Below are 16,917 nucleotides of genomic sequence, written 5' to 3' on the forward strand. Positions count from 1 at the left end.
CTGGGTGGGGGGCAGAGCCGGGGATTGGGGGGATATGATGGTCCCCTTGCCCAGGCCTGAAGCCTGGGTCAGAGGCATCAGGCTTGGGCGGGGAGTGGAGCAAGCGATCAGAGGGAGATGGGGGACCCCTGCCCAGGCATGATTCCTGGGCCAGAGGCCTCAGGCTTGGGCGGGGGTCAGAGCCAGTGATTGGGGGGAACAGGGGGAACCCTGTCCAAGCCTGACACCTCTGGCGGAGGCGGCGTCAGGCCTGGGCAAGGGGCCGATCAGGCGATCGGAGAGGGATGGGGGTCTACGCCTCTGGCCGAGGCATCAGGCCTGGGCAAGGGGCAGAGCCAGCAATCGGAGGGGTCTGGGGGTCCTCTGCCCAGGCCTGATGCCTGGGCCAGAGGCATCAGGCCTGGGCTGGGGGCCAAACCTGCGATTGGAGGGTGATGGGGGTCAACGCCTGAGGGCGCCCAGTATGTGAGAGGGGGCAGGCTGGGCTGACGGACACCCCCCCCCCACCCCGTGCATGAATTTCGTGCACCGGGCCCCTAGTCCTATATAATAAAAGGCTAATATGCAAATTGTCCCATCGACTGGAAGTTTGACCAGGAGTTCGACCAGGGGGCGGGGTCAGCTGGCCAACCTCCCACGTCCCCTCCCCCTGGCCATACATGAATTTGTGCACCGAGCCTCTAGTTCTTAGACAAATAGAATAGGACATGGTGTCCTTGAAAGAGGACAGGCTATACTAACAGTAGAGTGAGTGAATGACTTGCAAAATTAGACCACGTGTTCTTTAAGAATGTAATACAAAAGCATATACAGAAGCTTTAACATTTTTCTAATAGGAGTTACCAAAACAAAGAGTAGATTGCAGGGAAGAATATACTCAGAGAGAAAGAGAGAGAAATAAATTTCCCAAATTAGAAGAAAGACAGTAGTTCTCATATTGAATAAACTACATATGAAAGGTAATAAACTGAAAAAAAATCTATAAGTGAAATTTCAGAACATCCTGAAGGCCAGCAAATTAGCCAGAATAAAAGAGAATCAGATTGACATCAGCGTATTAGATGCTGATGGGAAAATCATTTCAAGAAGAATTCTCTCTACAGTGAAAGTGCATCACCATTCGCGAGTCATAAGAAAGTAAAACCATTTTTGGTAATTCAAGGATTTGGAATGTTTATCACCCACTTTATTGAAAAAGGATTTCAAGAAAATAAAAAAAATGAATGCAAAAGAAAGACAGGGGATCCAAATAGCAAAAGTAGAGTTCATTTTTAAATTAAGTGCTGCTGTTGAAAAATAATAAACTGATAAACTGGAACAAAAATCTCAGGAGGGTATAGCATGAAGAAGGGAAGGGTATGTAAGATTCTTACCTAGTATAAAGGAAAATGCTAGACTTGTTTAACACTTAACAACTTAGTCTATAGAGATGTAAAAAATGTCATGACACCAGAGAAAACACAATCTTTAAAAAAATGTGCAGATAACTATAAAAATTAACCTTTTGTTGGGTCATAAAAAAACAATGAATCATTTCTCAAGAAAAATAATCATTCAAATTATATTTGCCAACCAGAGTAAAGTGAAACTCAAAACAGAAATATTAGCAAACATTTTCTAAATTCTCAAAATTTTAATCACTTTTCTAAAACCTGGGCTTGAAGATGGAATCAAAATGGAAAATTTCAGCTATTTAGCAATGAGGACAATGGAAATATTACCTATAGATGTAAAAAGAAAAAGACAAAAAAACTCTATGGTGCAAAACTGTGTGGTCTTGATTGCCAATTTGTTGAAGTATAGATCTAGAACTGTTTTTTGAAGGAGAAAATTAAAAACAAAAATGTCTCGATTCTATTCATGGGTGCAGCCCTAGCATCCCTATCCATTGCCATGGGCAGTCTTCAGCCTAAGGACAGGCTCTAGTTAACAAATCTGAACTTTCTTAGCCATAACCTTGGCTCATGCAATTCTCAAAGTGTGCGGGCCTGCTCATAATCAGAAATATTGGATGTGTGAACTGCAAATACCTGTTGAGAATAACACCCATCTTGTACTCACTGGCATCAAATTCTTACTCAAATCTCTGATATATGAAATAAGTCTATGGCCATACCACCCTGAACGTGCCCAATCTCGTCTGATTTAAGAAATAAAATTTATGGAGTATGGCCTGGAGGGAGTATCTAGAACTCCAAACATAAAAGATGTACATATCTGGATTTTTTTTGATACTATAGTACCTTGACAGTATATATTTTGACATCAGAGCATGTAACTATATTGTAATATTGGGCATAATTCTCTTAAATTTCAGTGTGATAAATAGATATGCTTTACCTTACAACTGTTTGTGTGGGGGTTTTTTAAATCATACATACAGTATAAAATTCAAAATTGATTTTTCTCTCTGGGTTACCCAGACATTTAAAGCCAAATGTGTGACAAACTCTAACAAATGCATGGATCCCCATGGCATATATTTACCTCTTGGTTTTATTTTATCTTTCCTCTCCCCTTTTTTTCCTTTGCTATGCCTTATGACTCATTTTCTTCTGTTGGATACTATGCAATTTTAAGATATCTCAAACCCTTTTTAGAGCAATGCAAGGTATAAATAAATTTTGAAAATAAAAAGCTTTGGTGTGGTTAACACAATTCATTAACACAATGCAGCTCCACACACAGCTTTAGTCCTCAGTTTTTCTGGTGTCATGCAGATACATGCTAAATATGAAAACCCACAATTACACCGAATTTATAATTAAGCGAGGCAGGTGTATAAACGATAGCACTTACTTTATTCTTCAAAGTTTGGGTGACACAAAACCAGGAAACAGGCAGGATAACTGGTTAGTATATAAGGCTTACAATATTGCCATCATCACATAGCCATCACTTTAGGAGAAAATGCAGTATTATTCAGGCTATGTGTACTGAATGGTAAGAGGCAGTGGTCAGATAATGAGGCATTTGCTGCTTTAATTCCCAACTGCAGAAGCTGTTTCTGGCTGCTAAGTGGATTGGGCATAGGGTTGGAGTGGAAAGATGGGAAACGATTTTCTTGAGAGAGTGAAAGGAAGGGTATTTTGGAGTCTTCAACATACAGTTGGCACACACTACAGCCACTGTTCAATGACTGAACTAGCCCCATAGTTCCCTCTAGTGGTGTTAACGCTCGTCACAATCCCATATGCCCAGTAAAGGGACCATCCTATTTTCCCTTCTTACAAAGCTACCAAAATAACATGACGCCCTTCTAACTGTAGTTTAAATTTTTAATTTTTAATTGCCTTGGGTATTTTTTAAAGCAAATAGAACGCCTTCCATCTGTCAGGTACCTAAGAACCTTACAAATTAACTGGCTTAATTGTCATAACAATCTGGTGAAATAGGTGCTATCATTCTCTCTCTCTCTCTCTCTCTCTCTCTCTTCCCATATCTCTTACAGATGGGGAAGATGAGCCACAGAACTTCCCAAAGGTTACTCAGGTATTCTATATGGTCCCCAGAACAGTATTGTGAATTAGCAAGAGTAAGGGAACACGCATATGCATTAAACCCAAATTTAGTGAAGTAACACACAAAAAGTAAAAGATGGAGAGTGGTGAGAGCCCATCTAATTGGGGAATCTGGGAATCTGAACTCAAGTTCACTCTTTGCTGGTGACTAGCTGTGTAGATGAGGTGGTCACAAACTCAGTGGGCCATGAAAGAACTAAAATAAACCTCTGTAGCCCATTCTAGCCTTACCTGCCTGTGTTCTATACTTAAAACACGCTCCAAGTAATGGATGTTTCTACAGGTGACCAAACATCATACGCCAGCACTCACAAGCAGGATACTTACGACAACTCTGGTATATACTTCTTCAGCAAAGTCCAAGTTCTGGAACTTGAGTTCTGTAGGAAACGTGTACTTGGTCAGCCACTGCAGAAGCGGCAGGTCTACGTTACTCCCAGCAAAGGAATACTGAGCGGCATGGATGTGTGTATCAACCAGCCCAGGCATGAAGAACTCACTGGAAATTAAGAAGAGAGAAGAAGAATTTAATAGCATCTGTCGTCGTTTTCCATATGTTTACATCTTGTTTTCTCTTGGCCATGAATGAACTGTTCGTCCCACATCCAGTGAGAGCTGCTGCAAACAGACGACTTAATTCATCTATTACTAGTATGTAGAGATCAAGATAGAAAAATGAAGCTCTGCTAGGAGAGAGAGAGCTCCCAAGTTGGAATGACTGGTGTGAGGTTAATCACAGATGATGAAGGGAGGAAGAAGCTGAGGAGAGGGCCATGAACACGAAGGACAGGTGTCAGAGGAACTGCTGGACAGATGGAGAGCTTGCTTTGAAAATATTTGGTAGTGAATGTTGGGATGGTAATGTAGGGGAGGAGGGAGAACGCTACATTTTGTTTTCCCTCAGGAGAAGCCCAAGCATGCTCTGAAGGTAGCAGAGGTAAAAGAAGTAAAGGAGATAATTCAGGGTGCAAAGTCTTCCGAGGCAACGGAACACCAGCGACTTATTGCATCAGAAATGTGATTTTCATCCAGAAAAGCTAACAATCCTTTTTAGGATGCAGGAAGTATTGTGGAAGGCTTAGTAATAGAAACATTCACATAATCAAGGTCTAGTCAAGGACTTATATTACTGATAGCAGCACGTGCTAGAGTGTGTGTGTTATGTGAGATTAGAGGTCACAGAGCCCCAAAGGAAGCTCAGAGATGCCAAAGTCATTTTCGGACGTGCAGTTCGTTAGTGGTGCAGCCAGGATTAGAACTCAGTTCCTCACCCCAGCCCTAACTTACAGCTAAATCATAGCCATCGAAAGTCAAGCTGCAAAAAGTAGACATATGTAAAAAAAAAAAAAAAGTCAAGCTGCAGGCAAAGCAGAGACGGAGCTTTGAAGGAAGCAGACGAGGTGAAAAGCTCTCCTTTCTTCTTTCCTCTTTTCACCTGCCTTAATCACTATCATAATTCCCTTAGCAAATCTCGTCTTCCACCAGAAAAGAACATCAATTTCATATTTCAAACCTGTAGTGCAGGCCAGGCTGCCTCAGAACCGAAGGAAAAAGAACAAAGTGTGCCCTACATATGCTTATTGAAGCATCCACCTGTCTTCTAACCCAGTGGAAAACCTTAATAAAAGCTTTAGAATTAAAGCCTATGACTGCCTATAAAGGCCCGAGTGACTCAATCTCTTTGAACAACATTGTTAACCTGCTCTGGGAGCACAGAACTGTTTGAAAACCACTCTTTTCTTGCACACACAAAATACAAGGATATGAAACCAACATCCTATCTTTATTTAAACTTTTTGGTATTTTGGTCATCACAGATTTTTTTTTTTGGCATTAATTTTGATTTTTTTTAAATATCGCATTAAACTGATATTTATGTTGATTACTGAGTTTTTGCCCACCCCACCCCCCATAAATTCTGTGCCCCAGGTAAATGCCTCACTCGTCTCACCCTAATCTTGGCCCTGCCAACCCCTCTATGGTCCGTGGCCACAATCTGAACCACTCCTACCAAGGGACTGCGCAGAGTTGCAATTTTCATGTTTTTTTAAAAATACACCTTGTGCTGAGAGAGACCTATACTGGTAGATACACAGAATCCCTGAAACAGAAGATCAGAGACAGCATGTTCTGTGGTATTTTAATACTGACTTAAAGAAATTCAAACGCATATATCTTACGTGTTTAATATGTCAATTACTTTGCATTTTATATATGATTTTTCTTCAAAGACTTCAGTCTTCCACCAAAGTTTAACTTTTTTTTCTTACCTTACCTCTTATTGGTGTCCTGTGCTTAGAGGTGCCTTTGCCTCGTCATTTCTTTGATGAATTTAATTCCAAAAGCAGCCTCATAAGGAGGGACAAAAAAATGACCCACCAATGTGACTCCCCCGCCCCATCCTCCAACCACTTCACCATCCTCTCCCTCGCTCCCAGCCTCCACCTCACCCACTCCCAAGCCTCCTTCTAATCTCTGATTCCCAAGGCACCCAAGCCTTGTTCCTCAACATCTATTCTCATGAAAATCTAGCAACAGGAAGCGACGGTAACAGTAGAAGTCACTGGAATTCTCTCCATGCTCACTGGATTCATTTCTATGCCCATTGCCCGCAAGCATGCAGGCCAACAGAGAGGCAGCAGAGGGAGGGAAGGAGGTAGGAGATGTGAGTATAAATGCAAATGCAACAAAATTTTATGGTCAGTTACCTCTGTCTCTCTGGACTGTGACCAGCCCCTCTGCCTTAAAGCCTTAGGGGTAACACAGTTCACAGATCTGCTGCAGGGGACACTGTGACCTAGGACAATCCTTTGCTAACAGCCCAGGAATAAAGCTCAGAGAAAGGAAGTGGCTTGCATTACAGTTAACAGCCACAAACTGTAGCATGAGGATTCACGCCACCTATTCTAATTCCGGCTTCAGTGTTCTTCTCATTACATTATTCTAAGGTCACTTTCCAAGTTAAATGTTTTTAGAATGAAAATAATTTTGATTGACTTGGGAACTTTCACTGACTTTGGAAATATACATGGCCTGAAACAAGATTAAATCGTTGAGTTAAAAAAGCAAAAAATAAAAATTAATTCATAGACAAAAAAAGAGAAATATTCTATTGTATTAGGTATCATCTTTAGGGGTGGTATGATTTTTTTTTCATTGAAAGGTAAGCTTTTGAGTTAATCTTTTAAAAATTGTACTTATTAAAATTGGAAACTAGAGAATCATAGTTTATTTTATTTATGTATTTTTCTGATTAGAAGAGTAATATATATTCATTGTAAAAAACCACAGAAACCATATGTAAAAAAGTGAATATTTAGAGTCACATAATATTGTAAATTATATATCTTTATTAATTAAAAAAAAAAAGAAAAAGAAAAAGTATCTCCATTTCCATGAACCTGATCAAGCAGACTACGATGAATGTGGGCAAGCAGAAGAAACACGTTTTGAGCAAATTATTTAAAACTACCAAAAATAGTTGGAATATGAAATTGCAGCTCAAATACATTTTTAGAGCCAGGCCTTACCTCACCATGATGTCAGCTATTGCTCCCCAAATCTCTCTCCTGTCCTCCCAACATGATCTCTCTCATGCTCTTTCTTTATTTCCTTTACAGAAGGTTCACAAGCCAGCACTGTCTTGTTCCCTATCTGTGCGCTTGTTTGGGTTCTGTGTTCCCCAGGGGCTGTAAAGGGCCGTAAACACCGTGGGGACAAAGGCTTTAGAGACCATTTCACCTTCGAATCCCAGTTCTTGCACAGACTAAGCTCAGCAAATATGTGCCAAAGAAGCAAATGAATGATGGCAGCCTCTAGTACTCACAGCTCCTGTCCCTGTTCTCCGTTTACCTCCCCTTCCCATCTCAACCTTAAAGAAATAAAGAAGCCTCTTTGCCTCTCAAGGCAGTTTTCTTAGCATTTGAGATGAGTTAATGGCATCCACAAAACGGAAGGAGTTGGCATGACTTACTGTTGGCTCAGTTCTCTTATGTCACATGGCTTGAAACCCCATTCTTTGGCCAGCTTTTCTTGTTGAGATGCTTCTTCTAAAAACACTATCTTTAAAAGAAAGAAAAGAATTACAAATTAATGACACGTCATTTGTCACTACTAAATATCTAAATCGGCGGTCCTCAACCTGTGGGTCGCGACCCCTTTGGGGGGCGAAAAAATCTTTCACAGGGATCGCCTAAGACCATTGGAAAACACATATATAATTACATATTGTTTTTGTGATTAATCACTATGCTTTAATTATGTTCAATTTGTAACAATGAAAATACGTGCTGCATATCAGATATTTACATTACGATTCATAACAGTAGCAACATTACAGTTATGAAGTAGCAGCGGAAATAATTTTATGGTTGGGGGTCACCACATGAGGAACTGTATTAAAAGGTCGCGGCGTTAGGAAGGTTGAGAGCCACTGGTCTAAATCTTTTTAAAAGAGACTATACCATAGCTGAGTTCATTTTAAAAGGCAGTTGATAACGAACGGGCTTGAGTTGAGAGGCAAAAAGGCAGGTCTTTGCCTTTGCTTGCCCAAAGAAGTAAATTGCATGATATTTCTTCTTTTCTACCATTCTACGGATATAAGTATGGCTTCAAAATTCTAATTTGGAGATACAGGGTACGAAAAATGGCTAACTGGGCCCTGGCCGGTGTGGTTCAGTTGGTTGAGTGTCCCCCAATGCACCAAAGGTGGTTCAGTTGGTTGAGTGGCTGGTCAGGACACACAGTCAGGCTGTGAGTTTGATCCCAGTTGTAGGCAACAGATCGATGTCTCCCCCTCACATTGATGTTTCTCTCTCTCTCTCTCTCTCTCTCTCTCTCTCCACCCCCTTCCTCTCTCTCTAAAATCCATTAAAAAAATTTAAAAGTAGCTAATTGATATTTTTTTTCTTCCCCAGCCCTGAAAATGATGACAGAAAACAATTGTTTATAGAAGGTATACCTCAATTACAGATGACAAAGATTTTTGTGAGGCTATTATGGGAGACTAAAGTCTAGCCCTACTAGCGTATCATTGGGCAATTTATTAATACTGAATATGACTGCTCATAATTGCCTGACAGCTGAGTCTTAGCATGAACGACGTTGTTCTGATACTTGATGTCTATGTTCTTCTAGTGCTGTGTAGGAGACACAGAGCGATCTCTCGCGTTAGACTTATGAGGTCTGAAGCCCATGGGCCACCGCTGGGAAACCTCAATGGGTCTCCGAGATTTTTCTGGTCTGGTTTCCCCATCTGCAAACAGCGGGTAACACCAGCACATACCTCACAAGGCTATTGTGAGGCCTAAATATGAACATTTGAGCAAACACGTTAGCACATCCTTGGAACATGTTAAATTTTAGAAACATTATACCTACTGTTGATCATTTTTAAAGTACAGTGTGATTGCTTTCTCTATAAAAATGGTTTGCAAAGCAAGAAAGGACAAGGGTCAATGAAACATATATGCAGGGAATTTTTAAATGTAATATTGTTTCATTTTTAAATGTAATATTGTGAGAAAAAACATTTCATGGAACATGACATACTAAAAAAACACACCTATAGATAAAATAAATCTAGTTAATTAGAAGCAAGGTAATATACTGCAAAAAAAAAGTTTGTTTATAGAACTGAAAATAAACTTCCTTATTCATTGAAGATATCCTTTTTTAAAAACTTCAACTATTTTTAGAAGAGAAATGAAGATTTAATTCCTACAAATAAGGAAATGTTATTTGATGATTCAAAAAATACACTAGAATAAATAAATATCAAAGCAGATACATAATTAATCAAAACAGCTAACAAAGAACAGATAACATCTGTGCCAGGCAAAGAGCCCCAGAGTGTGCAAAAGAATGGACCATAAAAACAGAATTTGTCTAGGGGACTGTCTAGGGCGGGTGGGGGAGGGCGGGGGAATGGACACATATGTAATACCCTTTGTAATAAAAAATCTAAAAAAAAATAAAAATAAAAACAGAATTTGTTAATATGTCTCAAAAGTGATTTAACATTAAAGCAATCAATCAATAAAATATTTGTAAAACACTATATTCCCACATTTAAAAATATATTTGAGATAAATGTTTTTGAGAAAAATATAAATTATCAAAATTTAGTCTGGAGAGATAGGAAAACTGAATGTACCAATAGCTTTAGAAAAATCTGAGAAAATTTTACTAATTCAGGAAACCATATGGTTCAGAACCATGCTTTCTAATAGAAATATAATTTCCATCACAAATGCAGATGTAACTTTAAATTTTCTAGCAGCCACACTAAATATGTGAGACAGAACAGGTAAAATTAATTTTAATATGTTTTATTAAACAACATAGATGGCCATGATAAAAGATTATCTTGTCAAATTGAAATCAATATAAAAGTTATACATTTTATTTGGGGGGTATTCCAGGCTTTGAATTCCCAGGTGTATTTTGCATTTAAAGTATATTTCAACTGAGTAGCTAAATTTTCATGAGAAATATTTTATATATTTAGATTTTATGTAATTTACAAAAAGTAGACTCACATATCCAGGTTGTTCCAAAAACACTTAAAAGTTTTCCAAAACTGAGATGAGTATCAATTTTTAAATGGAAAATAAATTAAAATAAGAAATAAAAAAGTTAGTTAATTGGTCTTACTAGCCACATTTCAAGTGCTTAATATACTGCATTGGACAGCACTCATTCAGAGAATTTCTTAGCCAAGTTCTTTCCGGCTAACAAAGAACAGATAACGTTTGTGCTCGGTAAAGAGCCCCAGAGTGTGGAAAAGGATGGACCTCTATGTTTACAAAGCTAGCATAATCCTCCTAACAAAACCTGACAAAGCACATGCCACACATACATAAACACATACATACAAACAGAGTGAAAATTACAAGCCAATGCCATTTGTTGTTTAATAATATGGATGCAAAAATAATCTCAATGATATACTGGCAATAAAAAGCAAAAGTACATTAAAATAATAATTCAGCATGTCTGCAACATGTAAGCCTCAATTATTCTGACCAAGCAAGGTACATCTTCTATCAAGGTATAACAGATTTTTAGTAGTTAGGCAAGAACCCATCTCCTTAAAGACTGCTGGAATAGCCCTAGCTGGTTTGGCTCGGCAGATAGAGCGTTGGCCTGCGAACTGAATGGTCCCCGGTTTGATTCCGGTCAAGGGCACATGCCTGGATTATGGGCTCGATCCCTAGTAGGGGGCATGCAGGAGGCAGCCAATCAATGATTCTCTCTTATCGTTGATGTTTCTCTCTCTCCCTCTCCCTTCTTTTCTCTCTCTCTCTCTAAAAAAAAAAAGCCCTGACTGGTTTGGCTCAGTGGATAGAGCTTCGGCCTGTGGATTGAGGGGTCCCAGGTTCGATTCTGGTCAAGGGTATGTACCATGGTTGTGGGCACATTCCCAGTTGCGGGTATGCAGGAGGCAGCTGATTGATGTTTCTCTCTCATCCATGTTTCTAACTCTCTATCCCTCTCCCTTCCTCTCTGTAAAAAATCAATAAAATATATTATATAAAAAAAAGACTGCGGGTATAAACCCACCCACCCTCTTTACTGCTATCTTCAGTTGACACTCAAGCTGGAATTCACCTGCTCCTCACATATACACCAGGGATCTTGATCTGTATCATTATTTTTATTAAAGCTCTGTATTCCTTGTCCCTGACTGAGCTCCGTCCCACCCCTCTTCACTTACCAAAACTCTTCACTGCGACCTCTTGTTACTGCCCCTTCATAAGCACCAAACTCCTCTATCCATTCAGATGTGCTCTGAGTTTCTCCCTCCTAGTAGCTGGGGCTCTACCCCAAGGACATGGCTTCCCCTGTGCTTCTCAAATGCCAGGTTTGCAGACATCAGGCTCAGGCAATGAGTGTGATGCCTTTGGTACCCGCCACGGCCATTTCCAAACCATTTTTCCTTCAGCTTCTTGTAAACAAAGAAGGCTCCTCTAAGACCTTCCCCTTTCAGCTTTCAAGAACATCTACCCCTCTTTTTGTTGTTCTCCTTTACCAACCTTTCTCTCATTGTTCAAATCTGTTGATGCCTGCCTCACACCTTCTCTCCACTCCACACCCTGCTCTTCCTTCCTTAGAATATCAACCTGGACAAGCCTTTGGAAACCATGGCCAGCTACTTCCATGAACACATCTTCAGTCATTTGTTCATGACTGCTCTACCTCGAAAACTCCCAAATCATGATTCCTTCTTTTACCTATTTGTCATTTCAACTACTCCAATCAATCTTCCATCTTAAAAGGCTCTCCTCCCTCTACCTTCTCCCCTCCACTTTTCCTTAGTTCATCAGCGGTCTTCTTTCACCATTTTCCTTGTCCAGCTTAGATTCTACCATGTATTATTTCGTATTGCTTATGAATTTTAATTAACCTACACCTGGCACAAGTTCAACCCTAAATGAACACAACTGTCCCCTCTTCTGAGTTGCACATGGTTGATGGAATATCCAGTCATCAAGCTCAAATGTGCTACTACCAATGCCTGTGCTTGGCACCCTAAGGTATTTCTTTAGCACTGTGGTCTTTACTTTCAATAAAATTTACAGGAGACCCAATTGCTTATCTGCTGAGAGATTATTAAAAATATTTTTGATGATAGATTAATATATAATTTTTATCAAATAACTCAGGAGTTCAAAGAATTGAGAGATATTGCTCCTCCCATCACCATCTACTTGATTTATGTGAAAATAATTCTCAGCACTTTCTTCTGTAAAAATAAAAAATAAGAAAAAATTGATGGTGCTCATATTTCATTCATTCTACAAAGTAACACTCATCTATAGATATATTTATATAGTTGGAGTAAAAAACAGCCTTTTAATTTCACATATAACAAATTTCCTTTCAACATGTGTAATATATTTTAAAACTTCCTTTTTGTCCCAGGAAGTTTTAAACATTTACATTTACAAGCACAAATTTTATTTTATTGGTTGGTCAAAAAAAGACATTCAAGTGTAAAACTAGATTTCATTAGCCCAGCCTTGTGAGGGAAGTAGAATAGAATTAGTAATTCAAGAAGAAAAGGGAATACATAGCATTTTAGATCTTTAAGGAGGAGCTAGCTTATGATTCTTAGAAAATTGGTTAAAGTAGATATCAAATCACTACAATTTCATTCCATCAAACACATTAGAAAATAATGTCACAGTGTCCATCAATAGATGAATAGATAAAGAAGTGGAGAGGGGAGAGAGAGAGAGAGAGAGAGAAACACCAATGTGAGAAAGACACATCGATTGGTTGCCTCCAGCATGCTCCTCGACTGGGGGCAGAGAGCAAACCCACCCTTGACTGGGAATCGAACCTATGACCCTTTGGTGCACTGTCCGATGCTCTAACCACTGAGAACTCTGGCCAGTGTTCGAGATTTATTTTAAAGAAATCTCTAAAGATGTTTTGGAAAACAAATATGGCAAAACTACAACATATCATTGATGTTTTCTTTCTAGGGCGATGGGTCTTTCAACCTGGAGTTACCTGGGTTTATGCGGCCCTTCATTCACTTATTCAAGCATTCACCTTTAAGAGTGCCTATTATCACAAACCAGTTTGTGATAGGTTTGGCTCAGTGGATGGAGCGTCAGCCTGCGGACTGAAAGGTCCCAGGTTCGATTCCAGTCAAGGGCATGTACCTTGGTTGCGGGCACATCCCCAGTAGGAGGTGTGCGGGAGGCAGCTGGTCGATGTTTCTCTCTCATCGATGTTTCTAACTCTCTATCCCTCTCCCTTCCCCTCTGTAAAAAATCAATAAAAATATATATTTAAAAAAGAGTGCCTATTATGGCCATGGTCTTCCTCTTCACAGCCAGAGTCTAGGGGGGCTGGCAAGCACATGCAGCAGTCATTAAAAAAAAACAAATTTCATCAAATCATAAAGTCATAGATGGTGCCAGCTAGCAGGAACCTTTCCATCCGACCCCTTTCTTTTCCAGATGAGGAAATTAAATCCCTTCTGTTAAGCAATGCCTCCAAGCATTCTCTTTCTTGAAACTGGGACTATTTAGGATGAGCAATAACGAGAATGTCAAGAATACTAAAGCCAAAAGCAGATGAGTAATGACTATCAGCTAAAGCAAAAAATCTCTGCAAGATAGAGGCTTCAAACACCAGATGGCCAATCTGGGCAAGAGGCTTGTTGCTATGGAACAGAGTAAACTCCTCTTCAGGCCACTGTGAAATAGCTCGGCCTCCCAACAAATCAGGTAAGATATATGCAGCCCATTACACAAAATCCGCTCTCAGGCCCTGTAAGGGGAGATAAAATCAGATAAAAATATGTGGTCTCAAGATTTCTGAAGCTTTGGACACAGATGAAAATTGCCATTTTCGCTCAATTCTCCTCCAACAGATTAATGGAAAAGAAAGATGAAGTGAGATTGCTTTAAAAAAAAATAAAAAAACGTCAGCCTAGAAAGGTCCCAAATTCATGCTACAATGTCACCAAAGGGAAGCATGAGGTACTTAGATGTTCAGGTCCAAGATTCTCAATTCACAGGTAAGGAAACGGACCCGGTGATGTGAACTGGCCACCGAGGAGGCCAGGAGCATCTGCTGGACTTGACCCATCTTCTCAGAGATCCTTCCACACCTCTGTGCCTGCTTCTCTGACAGCATAAACCAACCTCTGATGCAGGCTCCTCGTAAGATGCATGCAAATTGAGACTGCATAATTTGTGGCTTACGCTAGTATTTCTAGGGAGCATTATTTTAATTTATGATTGTTTGTAAATACACACAATTTTTTTCTGAACTAACTGAGAAAGTACAGACATGCTGTTCCAGTTTAAATTCTTTGATGTGTATTTCTTTAAAAAAAAGAAAAAGACACCCACAAGGATGCTATCTTACATAATCACGTACAATCATCTAGATCAGGAAATTAACATCGATGTAATTCCACCACATAACCCACAGATCCATTCAAACGTTGCCCATTGGCCCAATATTGTCCTTCTAGCTTTCTTCCCCTTTCTGGTTCAGGATCCCCTCCAGAATCCCATCACAAGTTTCATTTCCTTGTGATGCTTCATCAATTGTCTTCCTATCAGTTATGATGGACTATTAACTTTGAGTGACTGTATAAAGTACAAATGTGGCTTCTAGCTCTTCAGTCCACAACTCATCACATACATAATAGATGTACGCAGTGACCAGCGACCAACCACTTCACTTCTTCTGAAGTGTGTGATCACTGGTTGCCATGCATTTGTTACTCAGCTCACACACAGCAGAGCAAGTGGTTGTGTTGCCTCCTCACCTCCCAGCAATAAACTCACGTGCATTTTACAAAAATGAATGGTTGGAAGAGTGAGCTGCTTAACAAAGTACACCAAAGAACTGAAAAGTGATGACACGAGAAGTAAAATTTGAATATAACATAAATGGAGCTATAGAAGAAACAGTTGGCCATGGAACATTGACATAGCCGCCATCCAAGAAACTAGATAGATCTACAGCCAGAGAAACTTAGCGGAGGTGAACTCATTGACAGAAAAGATGACAGTGAATGAAGATATCTCAGAAGTGACACTAGCAAAATGAAAACACCTCCCATTAAAAGAACTCTTGGCACAATATCTTAGAGATATTTCACCACAGTGAGAGTTCAAAGGATGAAATGTTGGAAGTGGATTCAAATTTATAAAGCAGGGTGAGAATGTGCCAAGGCAAACAAAAGGTGCTCACTCTATATTATAAGTTACATGATGAAAAGAAAAAGGCAAGCACTGTTCAAACTACTTTTAAGTTTTATTAATAAAGAAATAAAACACTTTAATTCTTTGTTTCTTATGTTTTAGATTACAGTATACTAAATGAACACTAGTTTCACTATTTTTTAATTTCTCCATGTATTTAAATCTGAAAGAGAAATTTTAATGTTTTAACAGAAGTTTCTAAAGGTGTCAGAATAATTGTAATTTTTCCCAATGATTGTTACAATTACAAGCATACCTCATTTTATTGGGCTTCATAGATGTTCCATTTTTTACATAATAAAGGCAATCCCTTCCATCGGCAAAAGCATTATAATTTCCTTCATTGGGACACTCACTTTATTGTGGTCATCTGGAACCAAACCTGTAATATCTCCAAGTATGATTGTACCTTGCAAGATTTCAATTTTCATGGTCATTTTTTTTAAATATATTTTTTATTGATTTCAGAGGACAAGGGAGAAAGAGAGAAACATCAATGATGAGAGAATCATTGATTGGCTGCCTCCTACATGCCCCATATTGGGGATTGAGCCCCAAACCTGGGCGTGTGCCCTAACTGAGAATCGAACCATGACCTCCTGGTTCATAGGCCGATCAACCACTGAGTCACTCTGCCAGGCTTCACGGTCATTTCTTTTGGTTGTGCACTGCTGTGCAAAGAGAGGACTGCTTTGTCATGTCCTTTCAGGCTTAGATTGGGATAAAGAACTAGTTACTGATTTTTAGCTGTGGAGGGATGTACTGAATTGAAATGTTTTACAGGAAGGTGACTAAGATGTGGGGAAATCCTGAAATCAAAACTTCAGAGGAGATTCTGAGTAGAACTGACATTTTGTCTAAAGAAGAAAGAAGTCAAGATTACCACTGTTGCAAATAATGGAAAAACCATCACCTAAAAATGCCATTCTAGAGCAGGGGAACTAGCTTCAATAATGGAACACGCAGCAATGGGATTTTCAATTTCATGAATAAAAGAAGCTTCTAACAATTGATATAAATGGAACTCAGTGACTCACAACATAGTGAGCGCCTCATGGTTGGGAGTGCCAGGCAGAGGCTGACTGACCATCTGTCAGGGATGTTGTAAAATTAATTCCTATTCAGGGTGAAGAAGAGGCTCCATCCACAACTCACATTCCAAGCATCCATGTGGTAGCTTTAAAATATGTCCACAAATTCTTTGACATTCCTCTCTTCAAAAGGTGGACTCTAGTTCCCTCCCCCAACCTTGAGATGGGCCAAACTTAGCGATGTGCTTGGAACGAAGGGTTCACATGCTGTGACTTCTAAGGCTACTTTAGGAGAATGCTTTCCACCGGCTCTTTCACTCCAGGGTTATTATTCTGGGGGAAGCCCCCAGGCACATCATGTGGGCAATCACGCAGCCCTGGGAGAAGTTCTCATGGGGAGAAACCAAAGATGGCTGCCAACAACTGTAAGCACCAGCTTACAGTCACGTGGATGAACTTGAATGCTGTAGGTGGATCCTTCAGCCCCAGTCAAGCCTTCAGTTGACTGCAAAGGCTGCTGTAGCAAATCACCACAAAATGAATAATTGGAAGAGTGAAAAAATGAGGCAAATCTTTATGTACTGATATGAAACCATGTCCAAAATGTATTAATTTATATATATATAT

The 16,917-nt window shown here is 39.6% G+C and overlaps 1 protein-coding gene across 1 annotated transcript in view; it reads right to left on the minus strand.

Annotated features, from left to right (window-relative positions):
- Positions 1–16,917, minus strand: part of GDA (guanine deaminase) — a 70,997-nt gene that overhangs the window by 29,616 nt on the left and 24,464 nt on the right. The window contains exons 2-3 of the mRNA XM_006765278.2: positions 7,495–7,583; positions 3,849–4,020 (exon numbers count right to left, since the gene is read on the minus strand). Coding sequence (XP_006765341.1) covers positions 3,849–4,020; positions 7,495–7,583 — 261 coding nt within the window. The remainder of the gene's footprint in view (positions 1–3,848; positions 4,021–7,494; positions 7,584–16,917) is intronic.

Source organism: Myotis davidii, unplaced genomic scaffold (genome assembly GCF_000327345.1).
Source record: "Myotis davidii unplaced genomic scaffold, ASM32734v1 scaffold616, whole genome shotgun sequence".
NCBI lineage: Eukaryota > Metazoa > Chordata > Mammalia > Chiroptera > Vespertilionidae > Myotis > Myotis davidii.